This window comes from Sciurus carolinensis, chromosome 6, assembly GCF_902686445.1.
Source record: "Sciurus carolinensis chromosome 6, mSciCar1.2, whole genome shotgun sequence".
Classification (NCBI taxonomy): Eukaryota; Metazoa; Chordata; class Mammalia; order Rodentia; family Sciuridae; genus Sciurus; species Sciurus carolinensis.
Window position 1 is genome coordinate 98398439 of NC_062218.1, and position 12045 is coordinate 98410483.

The following is a 12045-nucleotide window of genomic DNA, read 5'->3' on the forward strand; positions in this document are numbered from 1 at the left end:
ACATAAAATCTGATAAATGAAAGAAAGCTTAAAATTACTGGTCCCTTTGTGCTCAAGTTGCACATTGTTATCTAGTGAGTTTTATCTAAATAAACAGATTTTGGTGATATTGTAGGTAGAAGGATGAAGAATGATTTTCCCCAGTTCTATTCCCATAACAAAGAAGGCCTGCTTACCTGCTTAGGAGAACCAGTGCAATATCATGTTAGCATTTAAGGAGCAAACTAAAGATTCACTTCAGTAACTCCCACACCAACAAAGAAAAATCTGTTCCTCTTCTAATTGAAAATTCAAAATTGCTTGCATAATCTATTGCAGGGCACATAGGAGCTCTATAAGTTTCAGGCTTCTGACCCTTGTCTTCAAGTTCCTAAACTGGACTAAAACCAGATAAATGCCTGAGAAACCACTTCGCACCCTAAACACGTGCAAACTTTGTTCAACAGAACATTTTACTGCCAAAATGGTGCTGGCAGAAGTTTGGAGCAAGGCCCCCAGGCTGCATGATCTGCTGGCACCAGAGAGTTTTAAAATCTTAATACTGGTGAGTTTAAGAATTACCAATTTGCTTAAGACTCCTCCCCCAGGTTTGACTTGAGAAAGATGGAAGCTATCACTGAGAAAAACTTTATTAACACTTTATTGTCTATGCAGAAATGATTTCCCACTCCTGATTGTCATACCTTTATATTCCTTGGTGGCTGTATTTACACAGTAAATCTAATGCAGTTCATTTTTCAATGCTTGTAAATTCAATTTTATTGGATTATTTGGATGAAGGGGAACTGGAAGAACTACTATAAACACACAAAATTAATTATGACAAAGTTCTACTTATAAAATACTTAATCCAAATAACTTTCATATATCATAATTTATTATCCTCAAAAATGTAGAAGAGGGGCTGGGGTTGTAGCTCAGAAGTAGAGCATTTACCTAGCACATGTGAGGCACTGGGTTCTATCCCCAGCACCACATAAAAATGAATAAAATAAAGGTATTAAAATGAAACTAAAAAAAAATGTAGGAGAGATTAAGATACAAAATTACCTATAAATTGCTACCATTTTACATCTGGTTCAGCTTGTCTTCTCACTTTTCTAAATTTGAGTGATGGTAGTTTGCTTTGTATGTGAACAATATAGGAAAGCCAGGAAAGAAGTCAAGTTCTCTTCAACAAGGTCAATGACAAGAGTCTTATTTGGGATCTTCATAAGCCTAATGGTGTTTAATAAGAAAAACTGCACCTGAATTTGAAAATTGTAGTTAGAGAACTGGCAATCATACAACTAGCAACTTTAAATTTATATTTGATAAATATGAAGCATTGAGAAACCATGGCTTACTTCAGAAAGCTATATTGTGTCATGTTTCAATTAAGAGACCAGATTTAAAGATGTTACTTGCTCCTTATGCAGTTAAAAAAACAATGTTTTTTGAAACTTTACAATCTTTTCTCTCAGAGGCTCCATAGCTTTTGTGGGTTTGCTCCTCTAGAACCTCCTAGGTGTTCTAATGCTCAGCTCCGATTCCATATTTTCAACAGTTTCTAATCTCTGCAATTGGAAGCACTGAAGGCAAAATATTCTTTAGGATATCAAGTTGCAGAAGAGTGTAGTTTTAGATATTTATATAGTAGTGCTGCCACCTAAAGATGAGGTGAATAAAGAAGCAATTCAAAGGAAACGACCCATCACTCTTAAACCAGGCTCATTTTCTCACCTCTTACTAGGGATGAATATTTTGTTACTGTTGAAAGTACAGACTTGAATTGTTTTCCAATAACTTATTGCTGAGTCGTGATTTTCTAAGGCACAAAATTGCAAACTCAAAAATTTCTCTATGATTCTCAGCAGTTAAGCACTACCTGTAATATATAAGACGGAGCATCAATAGAAACCTGAAAGAAACCCCAATTGAAGGACTTCTGGTTTAGTTGACAAAGTAAGCAACAGACCTGCTTGCCCCTTCACACCTCAATCCTACTTGCCTGGTAGGATTCACTACATGAACTTCTTGGAAGTTTAGTGAATTCAAAAGTATATTATTGAGGGGAGGGAAGAGTGGTAGTATTGAGGATTGAAATAGTATATTCATTTATGTATATGTCAAAATGAACCCCACTAATTCTAATGCACTAATTAAAAAGTCTACTATTGCCTAAGGAAAGGGCGTTTTGTGGTATATTTACGATGTAACTTCAAAATAAAATAAAATCAGTTATTTAAGTTGGGGCAGTGTCTCAATTTTTGAAAATCGTAGGTTGACTTCTTGAAGATCTATTTAAATAATTACAAAGATGATGAAGGCAGTTTTTATTCTGAGGAATTGTTAGCTGATCGACGTTGCGTCTACATACATAGTACTGCAAAATTAAAATGTCACGGCATAAAAGGCAAGACTTAGCATGCACCAAAAACCTTGTCAAACTTTGTAAGATTGCAAGAAAACTGTCCTAAAGGACATTTTATAATTCAGCATTTCGCCTTTGCGCAGCAATTTATGAAAATTGTCAGCCCTTTTACTCTCTCCCTATCGGCCCAAGGACGCATAAATAATATTTATCAGTTTTGCTCTTAGTCACATTTCCTCAAAGGGGCCCAGCTTCACCTACACGGCGTGGGAGGCTGGGCAGCAACCCCACATTTCCTGTCGAGGATTCCTGAGGCTAAAGCCTGAACGTGATCTAGCCTTTCTTCTTTATGCTAATTCTGCCCTTCCAGCCCCTCTCCGCGGGAGTCTGAAGGCCAAGGTGAGACCCTCCCGGGAGATGAAAGGCCTATTGCCGCCAAAGGGAGGGGGCGGAGGGGAGCCGGTACTGAGGAGGAGGCTGTAGCCGCAGCGACGTTATGGGCCTTAACTTGGAGCTGGCGCAGGCCCTTTGGGGTTCTATTCCCGACTGAGCTTGGCCTCGGCCTTCAAAAGCCCAAAGAGATCTAAGTTCTCCTTGGTCTCTCTGGGCTGTGAGCGGAGGAAGTGCAAGCAAAGTGGCCCCAGACAGCACCCTCCTCAGACGCGCCCCAAGGCCTGGGCCGCGGGATGTTGACGCGCCAACGGCGGAGAAGGCGCGCTCACGCGCGAAAGAGACAGGGAACGCGCTCAGCGGCCGCCGTGGCTGCAACTGAAACCTAGGGACGCGAGAGCTGAGGGCGCGAGCCACGGAGGGGGGTGGGGAGCGCGGAGCGCGCGCTGACGTCGCCTGGAGTCACGCACGGAGCGCCGGGTTACGCGCCGACGTCTGGCTGCCACGACTTGCCGTCTGCGGCGGCGGCGGCGGCGGCGGCGAGCGGATCCCGCAGGGGAAGGAGGAGGAGGAGGGAGAGCCAAGGGGGCTGTGAGTGAGCGGGAGAAGCAGGGTGTGAGCCGGACTTGCCCGCGGGAGGGAGAACGAGCGAGAGCCGAGCCAGCCATCCGAGCCGCCGCCTCCTCCTCCTCCCTTCGGCGTCCCGCCCCCGCCTGCCAGCCCGCCCTCCTTCCTTCTCAGCCCGCAGAGCCCGAGTGAGGCGCAGCTCGGCTCGCGCCGCTGTCCAGGACAGGTGTGCGCGCGCGCGCCCTCCTCCCCTCCCCCCTTCCTCGCGCCTGCCTAGCGCCTGCCTCGCGCGCACCCTCCCTCCCTCCAGACTGCGCCCTCCCTCACCTGCGGCAGGACAGCGCCCGCCCGCCCGCCCGGGTAAGCCCCTCGCGACCTTCCTTGCTACCGCTGCCACAGCTCGAGGTGTCGCCCACCCCGTCCCCTTTAATTGCCCTCTCAGCCCAGCAATAATGATTGTACCATTGCAGACATCCCCGCACCCTTCTTCTTGGGGACCCAGGCAGTGTAGCAACGCCTCCCCCCTCCGGCCTCGCAGCGAGGAACGAATAAACCCCCTCCGCCTCCGAAACAAAACCAAAATAACATCCCCCATTCCTTTTAAAAAATCCTACATCCGCAGGCGCTGGAGACCACCAGTGATGCCGTTTTCTTAGCAATCCCTGAGCCCCATTTCCCCAGACCATCTTCGCCCCGGGGCCTGGGACAGCGCGCTAGACGTGGCCGACACTCCCTGAACGGCAACACAGGAAGGAGGGGAGAGAAAAGAAGATTCTATAATTTAGATTCCACTACCAACCAACTCCTCCTCTCCACTGTTTCAAACCTACCCCCCCCCGCACACACCCATTGCATACACCCCCCCTGGGTGCGTTGTTTTAAAAAAAAAAAAAAAAGGCCAAAACAACAACAAACCCCCCCCCCCATTGATGCTGACATCGCAGATGAAGTCAGGCCCAAGGATGGGTGGCCCGAACCAGGCATTTTTACTGCCCCACAGCGCTAGGTCAGCTCAACAACCTCCTCTGCCTTTGTTCGGGGGGCACAAGGAACCGATACGAAGCTGGAGGGTCTTCCCTTTGAGCGACCGTGGGCTATGATATTTTAAGGGAAGGAACCCGATCAGTATTTCTGCCATAAGCCTGAACTTTGGTAGACGCCCCGAGAGACTGGCTGGGTAACTTTGATTCGTAACTGTCGACCCCAGAATAAATGCCACCTTCATTTTCGTTGCCTCTGCGGGACTTTCTTGACGGTTCTACTTCGTTCTGATTTGGGACCTTTACATTTCTGTCGGGCCAGGGGCTTATGGAAAGCTCTTCGCGACGTTGTCTGTGCTTGTGTCCCGTGTCCTTGGTAGGGTAGTCCTAGTGTTTTACAGTAGGCTGGATTTGTCGAATTTGGTTTGACATCTTTTAGTAGACTGTCAGGGGGAAAAGGAAATGTGGGGATTGTTTCGAGACCCCTCTCTGCCCCCGCCCAACTGACGTTTGAGAATTGCGGCTCTGGAAATTGGAGTGTTGACTAGAGTGTGGAGAGTTGCTGATTTCATTCCTTTGGGCATAGCACTAGTAAAATCATTTAAGTATCAGCCGGAAGAGAAAAAGCTTTTGACATTTAAGTCAGTTCTGTTTGGACCTTTTGGGTAAATGTCGGGTTTTCTAAATCTTTTATCGAATTTAGAATGTGTGTAGTTTTATTTAATTCTTTTACAAATGTTTAAAATGAAGACATTAGGGAAATGCAAAGGTTCTATCACATGAATTGTTCTCTTCAGATTTTTAATGCTTCATATCCTTAATCCTAAACATTAGTAAAGCATTGAAGAGGCATAATTTTCAAGAATAGGTGAGCCATAGAAAGGGGACATGCTTTTTAAAAATGATTCGTGAAATGCTGGTATTACGAGATGATGTTGTTAAATGTTAGGATTTACTTAAGGTTTCCTTTAACTTTCCTGATAGATATAACCATGAGAAGAAATGGCTAATTTCTACACTTTGAACATTTACAGTACAACATTCGTGTTAATTTTAATGGTTTGGGTATTGAAGATAATTGTCCGGTTTAACCCAAGTAGCACTTGAAAACAAGTTTTAATGTTCACTTTTATTTTGGAAATTTGTGCTTTGGTTAAGTACTAATGAACATATTGTTTCTGTTGGGAACTCTAGAATCAAAAGGGTTTACCAAAGGTAGATACCCTCTCTCTCTCCCAAGTTTAGTTTATAAATATGGGTTGATTTTTGACTTTAAGAAAAACAGAGCTGAATTAGATTATTTCCAAATCACCTGTAGTTCAGGATGAGAAGAATTTAGACGTTTTTCCTTCTTCTTCTGCCCGATGTCTGTTTTCTTGTGCAATTTTGTGACTAACAGTTTGCTAAATACATAGTGAGATTAAAAATAGTCTCTATGCTCTTTAAAATGTGTGTATAGTATTAATGAAATAAAAAAATCTAGAGATGTTTATCAGGTTTTTAAAATATAAGCATGTTTTTAAGAGAAGGAATATTTTTGATAATTTTTCATTAACATGGATATTTTGCTGCATATTAATTAGCTGTATGTTATATTTCGTTTCCAATTTGTCTTTCCTGCATTGTAGTGAAATTGTAAATTTAGTTTTACAACTATTTGTTTTAAAGTAACAAATTCAAACAGCTGAATACTAGAATAGGTTTTTTATTCGAGTTAGTATATTGTTTAGGTAACTAATAAAATGGCTAGTAGCCTTTTAAATCCACAATTTTATAATGACTCTTCAATGTTACAATACTTATGACTTTGAAATTCTACTTAAGGTCCTAAACTTTTTCAGACTTTTCTACAAGTTAATATTCATTTCTCCTACACAGCTTTTCATGACTGCAGTATACCGTAGTCTAATGAAGCCACCTTTTACTTCCTAGTCTGAGAAAAAGCCCATACTAACAGGCTTATCTTTAAATTAACTCTATTTTCAGTAATGAAAATATGCTCTCTCCTTTATTATTGAACTGTTTTGGGAAAGGCATCAGCCTTGTTACTTTTTAGATACATGTTTAGGAGAGAAACTGCCATAGAAGGGCAGAAATCTTATACATATGATGTGTAGTATAAAATAAGTAGTATTTATGTGGCAAGATCCAGGTCTCAGTCATTTGCTGGTTTTTTTACTTAAAACTCTCAGTTTATGTGTGCAAATAATATTTAACTTATGTTCTGTCTAGAAACTTCATCAGTTGCCTCTGCATTGGGGAACTAAAGTAAATTCCTGGTGACAGTCGCGCGCGCGTGCCTCCCTCCCTCCCTCTCTCTCTCTCTCTCTCTCTCTCTCTCTCAAATCAGGGCATTCCCAAACTCAAACCGCCTCAGAACTCCTGGACATAAATGTTTGGGACACAAAGCAAGAAATTTAGACCACGAGGTTGGGCAGTTTTGAGCCTAAGGCTTCTATCCCTGGTACAGTCATCGTTGGCAGGGACTGACAGGCAGTCTCCCTTCTTCAAAATCTCATTGATCTTTTTGCTCTCATTAAGGGACAGGAGTTTGGTTTATTGTAAGACAAACCCTTGAGGAAGAGCAGCAGCCTTTCTAGATCGGACTTCAACAGACCTTAGCCTTAGTTTACAGTTGGTATTTATATAGAGACCCTGCCACTCAGCCTTTATGTTCGGGGTCTATCCAGGGTCCTGATCACCTCTGTGTGAGACTGGAGGAGACACTGCTTCTTCACACATGTATTTTTGTATAGTAGAAGTACTCTAAAAGTTCCTGTGTATCCTTCCCAACAGACTGAGGACAAAGGAAAGAGTGCAGAAAATAAAGTACTGAGGGAATCTATACTGATAGAGGTTGCCCCCAAATTTAAAATGTATTTGTGGGGCCCAAAGCCTGGGTTTCTATCTCATAGAATGCGCTTCCCCTTTAGGAAGCGATTTCAGAGACCACTGGGCATATGTGCATGGTTTTGAGGCTGTATCATAGGACTACCCCAGTTTGCTCTTTGGTAGCCAGGGTTCTTTGCCCTGTTTCTTCCTCTTTAATGGGAACTAGTGAACTTCAGCCCAGAGCTGAAGAAGCTAACGCTGAGTAGAATGGGGCTCTTGCTAAAAGAAAACGGATGTTATGACTACCTAGCAGACAGGTTTGCCCCCAAAGTGAAAGGATATATTATGGGACTTTGAGGGCTCAAGGATTGACAAGGCTTATGCCCTAGACTGTTCTTGGTTTCTTGATCATTAGTCTTCACTTTTGGGCAACCATGTAGTCATTTTGTTTCAATAGCTAAGAGTGGGGGAGGCAGGTCTCCTTACTTTTGAAGTAGAGGAGGAGATGTTCAATGGGAGTGGAAACCACCAATGGAAATAGTCACACTCTTTAAGATCCGAGGCGGCAATCCATGCTTAATTAAGCCAGGAATAAGACTGCACGATCTGTGTTCTCAGCCCTCTGCAGAAGGTGATGAGGAGTATGGGGGCATCGATAGGGGTTCCCTGGAAATAGGCCTTAGCTTTCTCACAACTGTGAGGGCTGCACACTGCAGTGAGGGAGTTATAAGCATTCACTACCTATCTGGAGTTAGAAAATAGGGCCTAGATTATACATCAGATCTGGGGAAAAAAGAAACCAATTATTTCTGAGTCTCCTCTTTACTCCTCAGACCCTTTCTGTTATCAGAGAAGATCCCCTTTAGCTGTCACAGTCCAAAGAGTCATTGGTTAATTAATGGTCGGTAACGTAGCTGTCTGCATAAAACCCAGCGGTCATTTAATGTTTGACTTTTTGGGGGTGGAGGCCCTCCTTGACACTTACAAGTTTCTGGGAGGAAGAGTAAAAGGGGCAAGCGAACCTGCTTTAATGAATCCCGTAAGGAACTGCGTTTCCCAGGAAATTCCTCACATTTTTAGCTCATGAATTTCCGAAAGCCTGCTTGGTTTTCGCCTCCGTTCTGGGTCCTTCCAGAGAGGAAAAAGAGTGGGGTAGGGTCTGAATGCCCGGCAGGGCCTGGTTCATCCGCAGAGCTGGCCAGCAACCCAGGCTGGGCTCAGCCCTGAGCAGGGTGCCCCCCTTCCCCAAATCTCGGAAGGAGGAGGGGGAGGCAAGCAGACTGTCTTGGTCCCAAGGGGGGCTGGTTGCAGGTTTTTGGGTGAGCGTGGGGTTTCTTTCTGATTACTATTTGAGAGTAAGGGTAGAGCCTCTTGGAATAGACACTGCGGGCACCCCAGCCCTGGTGCGGCTACTGTCCTCCGCCTGGCTCCCCCCCGCCGGTGAGTGCGCCCGCCCGCCCGACTGTGCGGGGCTGCGGTTGGGGGGAGGGGGAGCGGGATCATCTGAGGCCAGAGCCGCTGCCGTGCGCGGGGAGGGGGAGCGGCGGGAGCGAGGGGAAGGAGAGGGGAGAGACAGGCTAGGTGTCTGCTGCTCCGAGCCACTGCTGCCGGCGCCCCGTTCTCATCCCCAGCAGCCCCCTCTGCAGCTAAGGGTTACCACCGCACCACCTTCTTTTCCTCTCCTGCTTCTGCGGCCAGGGCTCTGCGGTAGGAGACAACCTAGCTGGGTGGCAGGCGGGCCTGTCTGGGTTTGGGTCTGGGTCTGACTAAGGCCCGCATGGGAGGGGGTGGCTGTGACTCGGTGTCCCTTCTCTGCAGTGGGCTATACTGCGCTGCGCAGGCCCCTCCCCCCGCATCCTCTCTCTGGGGTCACTGGAAAGCAGAACTCAGTCTTGTTCCTTGTGTTTAGAATGGCAGACCCCTTCTCACCCCAGTCCCCCAACTCCTTGGGCCAAGGCCGCTTAAGGTCTGGCCAACAGCGACAGCCACAGTGGTGGTGGTGGTGGCATTGGCGGCGGCGGCGGCAGCAGAGCTGCGACGCGGCGCGTCCCACTCCCTCCCCACCCCCAGCTGGGGGTGTAGAGTGAGGGCTAGTGGTGGGCGCCGCCTGGCGGGCGGGCGGACAGGGGGCTGGCATTGGGGAGGGGGCTCGGGTCACGTGCTGGCGGGCGGGTGGGCGCGTACAGTAGGGCGCCCTGCTACTGTACTGGGGAGTCAGTGCCCTGTTACCGGGTCTCGTCTGTCTCGTCTCTCCCGCAGATCTCGCGAGAGTGGCTGACTGGCTGTGGGGGTTGCGGCGGCAGCAGGCGGAGCCGGGGAGGGAAAGCAGCGGCGGCTGAGGCGACTGAGGCGGCGGGCGGAGCGGCAGGCGGCGGCGGCGGCGCGGCGGCGGAGCGCAGCATCATGGCGGACCGAGACAGCGGCAGCGAGCAGGGTGGTGCGGCGCTGGGCTCGGGCGGCTCCCTGGGGCACCCGGGCTCGGGCTCGGGCTCCGGCGGGGGCGGTGGTGGCGGCGGGGGCGGCGGCGGCAGTGGCGGCGGCGGCGGCGGCGGGGCCCCGGGGGGGCTGCAGCACGAGACGCAGGAGCTGGCCTCCAAGCGGGTGGACATCCAGAACAAGCGCTTCTACCTGGACGTGAAGCAGAACGCCAAGGGCCGCTTCCTGAAGATCGCAGAGGTGGGCGCGGGCGGCAACAAGAGCCGCCTCACTCTCTCCATGTCAGTGGCCGTGGAGTTCCGCGACTACCTGGGAGACTTCATCGAGCACTACGCGCAGCTGGGCCCCAGCCAGCCGCCCGACCTGGCCCAGGCGCAGGACGAGCCGCGCCGGGCACTCAAGAGCGAGTTCCTGGTGCGCGAGAATCGCAAGTACTACATGGATCTCAAGGAGAACCAGCGCGGCCGCTTCCTGCGCATCCGCCAGACGGTCAACCGGGGGCCCGGCCTGGGCTCCACGCAGGGCCAGACCATTGCGCTGCCCGCGCAGGGGCTCATCGAGTTCCGTGACGCTCTGGCCAAGCTCATCGACGACTATGGAGTGGAGGAGGAGCCGGCTGAGCTGCCCGAGGGCACCTCCTTGACTGTGGACAACAAGCGCTTCTTCTTCGATGTGGGCTCAAACAAGTACGGCGTGTTTATGCGAGTGAGTGAGGTGAAGCCCACCTACCGCAACTCCATCACCGTGCCCTACAAGGTGTGGGCCAAGTTTGGACACACCTTCTGCAAGTACTCGGAGGAGATGAAGAAGATTCAGGAGAAGCAGAGGGAGAAGCGGGCTGCCTGTGAGCAGCTCCACCAGCAGCAGCAGCAGCAGCAGGAGGAGACCGCCGCTGCCACTCTGCTACTGCAGGGTGAAGAAGAAGGGGAAGAAGATTGATCAAACTGAATGGAAAAAAAACCCACACACACGCACACACACACACACACACACAGCCACACACAGAGAAAATATACTGTAAAGAAAGAGAGAAAATAAAAATTTAAAAAGTAAAAAAAAAAAAAAAGAAAAAAAAAAGAAATAACTGTTAACTCCAAGGGAGCACCACCCACAGAACCTCCACCAACTGACAGTTTCTCTTCTTGACTTGCCACCCATCGCTGGATGTTGTCCACTTTATCCACCATATAAAACAGTAAGCAGCTGCTAAAAACAAAAAACAAAAAAAATACAAAAAGTAATAACATTATATGAACTGTGTTTCCTACTTGATTAAAAAATATAAAGAACTGAGTGTTTATTTCCCTAATTAACCAAGAACTTTTGTACACGTTTAAGCTATTATTATTAAAAGTGTTTGCAAAATGGTCAAGATTATAATATTGCTGAATTATATAAAAGTCCTTTTCATGTTGAGCTAACATTTGACTTTAGCACAAAAAAGAGATATTTTAGAACACGTAAAATAATATTTTTAGTTTTTCTCATTTTGTTACCAAATTTCAAACCTTACATGGAGGTTATTATAGTATATTTGACACCCTATATACCTGTGATTAGAGATGTGTATATATATGAGGGCTAGGCATGCTGTGTGTCTGAGCTTTGTCTAAATGTTATGCAGAAGTTTGTAGAGTTAAAGGTACGTAGGTTTAATTCATGCAAGGTAAACAATAAGTGCTCTCTTTTATACAATATGCATTGCATCTGGACCTTAAGCATAAAAATGGTCAGTGAAACTTCTGTGAACATGAAGAAATTATTAAAAAAGGCATTTAAATGAAATTTGCTAAGTTGTGATTTTTATGGTTGGAACCAAAGTTATTCAAATAGTAAAAGGAAAAAGAGAAAGAAAGAAAAAGGAAATCTCCCATATTTTTCTGCATCTGTTTGCTTTGACTGAGTAGGCGTTTTGTTATTGTGTATATGAGATGTACTTGTATTGTTCATAATATATTTTTTTTATTATATGTAGAAAGATTTTAAAAACTTAACTAACGTGCAGCAATTTCCAGTGAACCTGTACTTGGACTTCAGGTAGTGAGTCTATTTGTGGTCACTAGCACTGTCTCCTAAACTTGTAAGAGGTCTGAAGCTATCCTTTGATTTTCGCCAGTGCTATTAACTTATGTAGACCTGTTAAAAAGCAGAGCAACACAATTATAGTTATCCTACTGAGCCATGGATTTTGAGTTTTGTTTTAAAAGTGAAAGCCAAGTTGGTGTGTGTAAAGGATTTCCATGTAGCTGTGGTGCTAGTTATTACTGGCTACATTATATGCTAAGTGTATTTGTGTTCCCCAAGTGTACAAGCCTTCTATCAAAAGTATGTTCTATAACTCATATATTCAAAGCGTAGGGTATGAAAATGCAAAGCTTAGGAGAGCACTTTACCAAGCTAGTGTCCTCCAAACTGAAATTGTTTGTAACGGTAGTCTTTCACAGGTTTTCATTTAAAGATGTTTGTGTGCTTTTAATTGACAACTAA

General features: G+C 46.4%; 1 protein-coding gene across 4 annotated transcripts; it reads left to right on the top strand.

Moving 5' to 3' along the window:
* The first annotated feature begins 2731 nt into the window (after positions 1-2731).
* On the top strand, positions 2732-10753 carry Pura (purine rich element binding protein A). Of its 4 annotated transcripts, none has more exons than XM_047555326.1 (2): positions 2732-2752; positions 9382-10753. In XM_047555326.1, exon 2 carries the CDS (start codon positions 9526-9528, stop codon positions 10495-10497), a length of 972 nt encoding a protein of 323 aa, XP_047411282.1. In that variant the 5' UTR covers positions 2732-2752; positions 9382-9525; the 3' UTR covers positions 10498-10753. The 4 variants fall into 4 exon arrangements, with proteins under 4 accessions (XP_047411282.1, XP_047411278.1, XP_047411280.1 ...); XM_047555322.1 differs by lacking the exon at positions 2732-2752 and adding an exon at positions 3225-3670; XM_047555324.1 differs by lacking the exon at positions 2732-2752 and adding an exon at positions 3225-3536.
* The last annotated feature ends 1292 nt before the right edge of the window (positions 10754-12045 follow it).